General features: G+C 41.5%; 1 protein-coding gene across 1 annotated transcript; it reads right to left on the bottom strand.

Annotated features, from left to right (window-relative positions):
- Nucleotides 1-388: 388 nt before the first annotated feature.
- On the bottom strand, nt 389-5,488 carry LOC121395090. Its single transcript, XM_041567667.1, has 2 exons — nt 4,503-5,488; nt 389-2,017 (listed from the first exon to the last, which is right to left on the bottom strand). Exon 2 carries the CDS (start codon nt 1,934-1,936, stop codon nt 740-742), a length of 1,197 nt encoding a protein of 398 aa, XP_041423601.1. The 5' UTR covers nt 1,937-2,017; nt 4,503-5,488; the 3' UTR covers nt 389-739.
- Nucleotides 5,489-5,986: the final 498 nt, after the last annotated feature.

The following is a 5,986-nucleotide window of genomic DNA, read 5'->3' on the forward strand; positions in this document are numbered from 1 at the left end:
GAGCTGTCGAACCACAACAGGATCACCTGGGCGAAATGGATGGGTCGGCTCCTGGGGGGGCAAAGGAAAAGACAAAGAAACATCACCATAGATGCCATTCAATGTAGTAATAAGATTACGTACATACTCCTCCTGAATTAAATTAAGATCAGTGTGTTGGATGACTAAGGAGCCTTTGACCCAGGGAGTGGGAAATGGGCGTCCCATGACAATTTCAAAAGGAGATAATTTAGTAACTGAATGTGGTGTCATGCGTATTTCAGCTAGTACTGCAGGTAAAAAGGACTTCCAATTAGTCCATGTGGCAGATGTGGCTTTGGTGAGCTTATCCTTTATGGTGCGATTCATTCGCTCAACAACACCGGCACTCTTTGGATGGTAAGGAATGTGAAACTTCCATGTGATTTGTAAGGTGGAAATTAGAAGCTGGAGGACCTTACTAACAAAAGCTGGGCCATTATCGGAATTAATTTTTTTTTGCGGACAACCAAATCGGGGTATGATGTCATTAACTAGGAACTTAACAACGGTTTTGGCGTCTTCGTGACGGCAAGGGAAAGCTTCTACCCAGCGAGAGAAATGGTCGGTAAAAACGAGCAAATATTCCTGTAGTTTGCCAATCTTAGGAATATGAGTAAAATCAACTTGCCAGTGAGAAAAAGGTGCAATTGGGGGAGGCAAATTTTGGTGTACTTTGTGTGTTCCTAAGGTGTTGGCCCTAAGACAGGTGAGGCAAGTTTTAACAAAGGTAGAACAATGCTGTCTCAAGGTTCTTTGCGATGAAATGTTTTTGCATTTCAGCCAAAGTGAGCTTAGAACTCCTATGTCCAATGCCGTGAGCTTGAGAGATAAGTAGGGGTAGACTGTTTTCGGGGATACCCACTTTGCCTTGGATGGAATAAAGACCAAACTGGTCAAGGGTAAGATTTTGCTGTTCCCAAAAATGCAGGTCAGTCTGAGTGGCAAATGTTTGCAAATACTGTAGAATTTGACTGTCTGGACAACTCGGAGGTGTGTGGAGAAACATGGGGATGACAGTGGGAGTGGCAGAGGATGCAGTAGTTTTGGCAACCTGGTCTGCTAGGGCATTACCGAGGGAAATCTCGTCAGTTCTGTTGGTATGTGCCCTGCAATGGATAATTGCAATTTCGGAAGGAAGTTGGATGGCCTGTAAAAGATTATGAATGAGGGCAGGGTGTGCGATGGATTTCCCATCTGCAGTAACATAACCTCTTTGTTGCCAAATTTTGCCAAAATCATGAACTACCCCAAAAGCGTATCTACTGTCACTGAATATATTAACGGGGCGGTTGGCAAACAAGTGACAGGCCCTGGTGAGTGCTATAAGTTCTGCTGCTTGTGCAGAATTAACAGGGATAGACTTAGTCTCGAGTACAATATTAGGGAGTTGGACAACTGAATATGCTGCTTTGTAGGTGTCATCGGAAGGCCTGGAGCAGGAACCATCAACAAAAACGTTAGTAGCATGTGACAAAGGAGTGTCAGTTAGATCGAGTCGAGGTGAGGTAGAGTAGTGGATAGATTCAACACAGTCATGAGGATCGAGTATAAAAGCATTAGTAGGGTCAGACAGATGTAATAGAGCATGCAGTATGGCAGCAGGCCCTTGAGTGTTGATTGCGTATTTGATCTGTAAATTTGCAGTACCTAATAGAATAACTTCATAGCCACTTAATCTTTGGGAGGTCATGTGTTGGGTGGTAATGTTCTTCAATAGGTGTGTAACCTGATGTGAGGTGTGCAAAATAGTATTGTGGCCTATTGTGACAGACTGTGACAGTTCAACAGCCATAGCACTAGCTGCTAAAGCTCTGAGACACGCCGGCATCCCCTGTACCGGAAGCGGCATTACTTTGGAAAAATAGGCCACAGGACGAAAACTTCCCCCAGATTCTTGAGCACAGACCGCAGCCATGGTTTTACAGGTGTCCTTGACATATAAATGAAAAGGTTTAACATAATTAGGTAAACCAAGCGCAGGTGCTGTAACCAATGTCTGTAGGAGAGAATGAAAAGCATTAGTCATTTGTTCAGTCCATTGTACGTAAGGTGGTGCATCCTTTTTAGTACATTGTCTTAAGATATTGTCAAAGTAAGAACAGTTCGGTATCCATTGATGGCAATAATTGACGATGCCAAGGAAGGACAGCATTTCCTTTGGAGTTTCAGGTTTTTTTATCTTAGTTAGTGCTTGTACTCTCTTTGGGTTTATTTGTCTCTGGCCGTGGGAAAGAATGAATCCCAAATATTCAACAGTCTCAGCCCCCATCTGAGCTTTATGTTTAGCAACCTTATGACCCTCTGCTGCCAGATGTTGCAGCAGTGAGGTGGTATCATGGTGGTTAGCTTCCTGGCTTGGACTACACAACAATAAATCATCAACAAATTGAAGCAGGACAGAACCATGGCCGGGGGCCCATGACTTAAGGGTATGCTGGAGCACCAGGGAGTAAGCCGCTGGTGAATCCACTAGGCCTTGGGGGAGGTGTTTCCAGGTAAGTTGGAACACCTCAAAAGTAAAAGCCAAAAGTAACTGTGTCTCAGGGTCTACTGGAACCATAAAAAAATGTATTGGATAAATCCAAAACCGTGAACACCAAAGCATCACACGGAATGGAGGTAAGAAGAACTGTAATGTCTGGCACAATAGGTGCAATTGGTATAATTAGTGAATTAATAGCTCTTAAATCTTGTACAAATCGAAATTCGTTGTTCTTCTTAGGAACTGGATTGATGAGAGTATTGTAAGGAGACACAACACTAGTGAGGATATCCTGATTAAGGAATATCTGTATTAACAAACGGATACCATCTAACTTTTCCTGTGATGGAGGGTACTGTTTTATGTATACTGGATGTGAGTGTGGTTTAAGTAGTGCTTTGTAAGGTGTACAGTCAACAAAGCCCACATCAAATTTGTCATTAGCCCATACAGACGGAAGGGTTAGTAAAAAGGTCGTTAGAATTTAGAAAAATAGAGTTAGTTTCGGAAACAAAAATATCTGCAGAAAGGCCCCCATCCGGGGAAATTCTGATGGATTGAAATCCTAACTTGTGGAATAGATCTCTGGCTTACAGATTTTCGGGGCACCCAGGGATGAGTGTAAATGGGTGTGAAATGGTACGGGTAGAGCCTGGGCATACAATAGGTAAAGGTGGTGTTTGGAAGGTGGGAGTTAGTACCACGTTAATCCCAACTGAAGGTATCGATCCGTGTCTGTCTCCCTCATAATATTTTGTATTAATGCAGGAGGTGGTGGCTCCCGTGTCCACTAGGAATAATAAATCCACTCCTGCAACGTTTAATACAATGTATGGGTCTGCACTGAATGAAGATGAGATGACAGGGAAAAGTGGGGTACAACCTTCAGGGCAGCCCTATGTAGAACCTGGTTATCCCCATATCTTTTTCTAATTAGGGCATTTGGGGTATCTCGATTTTTATCAGTATCTACTGTATCTAAGCCAGATTGGGGGAAGGCCGGCAATGGGTAGGCTGCAGCTTCAATCATACGGGGTGGGGCAGGGACAGGCATTGGTTGTTGAACCAATGGGGCTGCTTGGACTGGTGCTATAGGGGCAGCTTGGGGTACTATAGGAGCAGAAGCTACAGCAATGCAAATCTCGTTATCCTCCATGGTGTCTGGTTTATGTGTCAAATTAGGGTAGATAGCCATGTAAGGGGGTGGGGTAGTATTAACAGTTTGATCACAGGTTGTAGAGCATTGTGAATTGTGTTGTTGAATAGTTTTAAAACACCAATTTTTCATGGATTGTAGTTCTTAGGGAGGGAAGGTGTAGAGTACCAACCTGGGGCAATCTTAAGCCAATTTTCCCACCCGGTGTCATATATGTATAATCCCATTTAGGGTCACCTTCTTTCTTCTGAACACACATTTGATAAACTATATTCATATAATATAAATCATTAGCTCCATCACGTGGAAAAGGATTGTCTAGCTCTAAATGTTCACACCAACCTGCAAGATTATCTACCCAGGGGTCAACATAAAATCCTCCAGTAGGACTACATCTATACACATACTGTTTGCAAGTCTCATTAAGGAGGGGCGGTGGTACATTTTTTTGAAGTCTTACCACCCATCTTGATTCAAGACAAGAACAGTCTACAAATAAGATTAGTAAGTATCAAAAAGAGAAAAAGAAGGTATAGGATAGACTAATTGGTGGTGTAATGATTAAATGTAACTCACAGTTTTCCTAACGAGAACTGTTTATTTGTTCTTATATTATAGGCTGACTCTCTGTTCCAGGTTTATTCACCTATTGCCTGGACATAAATCTAAACTTTTTGCAGGAAAAATAGCCTCGAACTCTGAACACGCAGAGTTTATACGTCTACGGTGTATAATGGGATAAGAATAGGCCGAAGGAAGAGAAGTGAAATAGAGTCAACAGAAATATTGGTTAATCAATTATGTGGACTATTGAATTCAATAAAAAAACAAATATATCAATACCTTAAATTCTTATCAAAGAACGTGTCATGTACGATTGCAACGAAACAGAGAAGCCAGGGCTGAACTGAGATCAAGGTCCCAACAATACCCGTTTAGCAACTCGTGATCACTCTTAACGCTGCAGCTGTTCACAGATATATTTTAAAACACAAATACACAGACAAGACAAGACAATAATACGCATGGAAAGATGAATCAGTCAGTAAGAAATGGTCTCCGTGCACAACCTGAGTATCCCTATTTTACTATACTACCATGGGATCTCTATAACCAGTCTCAACCATACATGAGACAGTCTCAACCATACATGAGACACTTTAGCTGCAAATCATGCCCTTGTCTCAACCATACATGAGACAGTCTCAACCATACATGAGACACTTATTTAAACTGGTAATCATGCCCTTGTCTCAACCATACATGAGACAGTCTCAACCATACATGAGACACTTATTTAAACTAAAGAATCGGACAATCGGAAAGAGCCAAAGGTAAGAGAAAACACCGTCAGTTCAGACAGTGATTCTACTTACCTCTGGATTTCCAGCCGTTCCACTTCTGACACCAGAAAACTGTTAGGGCCACTAAACTCCACTGTGCTATCCCTGCACTGTCCTTGCAGCTGCGAGCCGGCTCGTCTTATACTTGATGCAACGGTAAACCATCTGATATCATCTCTCCAAGCGTGCTGATCAGGGAACTTGCAATGAACGACACTGTAGGCTTGTGTGTTGCAAAACAAGTTCAGTTTATTATGGGTAGTACTACAACTTATATAGCATAGTAAACAAAGAGATTCCATTGTGATGTCATACACAATGTAACTACCCTATATTTGGTAATGTTTGAACACCTGAGTGGCTATAGTAGGTTTACACAGTCTACAACTTGTGTGTATTTGATAAGAAGCATACTTGTGCAATCAAGTGTTCAGGCAGGAAAAGACATTAGCCCCTTGCAATCCCTTTCAAAACTGTCCCTCAAAAAATTGTTATAATTGAATCTGCCCTATGTTACGTCTCTCAGTCACCCCTGCAGATTGTATTCTGCCATTTTCTCAACCAGGTATAGGATCTATTGGGAATGCTTGAGACTGCTTGAGTTTTGCAGGTGTAGGATATGTCTGTAAGCATCGTTAAAAAAAAGTGCAAAGCACTATTTTGGATGCAGAATACGTTTATGTATATTATAGAATGGATAATTCTAAGCAACTTTTCAATTGGTCTTCTGAATCTTTCCAGCTTTCACACAGGGGTCACTGACCCCATCTAAAAACAAATGTTCTGGAAGGCTTCATATATATTGTTATTGCTACTTTTTATTACTAATCTTTCTATTTAGAACCTCTTCTATTTATATTTCAGTCTTTATTCAAATAAATGCATGCTTGCATAAGGGAAATTTGGACATTAGCAACCAGACTGCTGAAATAGCAAACTGGTGAGATGCTAAATAAAAAGCTAAATAACTTAAAAACCACATAT

Source organism: Xenopus laevis, chromosome 1L (genome assembly GCF_017654675.1).
Source record: "Xenopus laevis strain J_2021 chromosome 1L, Xenopus_laevis_v10.1, whole genome shotgun sequence".
Lineage (NCBI taxonomy): Eukaryota > Metazoa > Chordata > Amphibia > Anura > Pipidae > Xenopus > Xenopus laevis.

What these genes read in the sequence shown, in the direction of transcription:
- LOC121395090 (XM_041567667.1), bottom strand. Translation starts at nt 1,936, where the DNA reads ATGGCTGCGGTCTGTGCTCAAGAATCTGGGGGAAGTTTTCGTCCTGTG.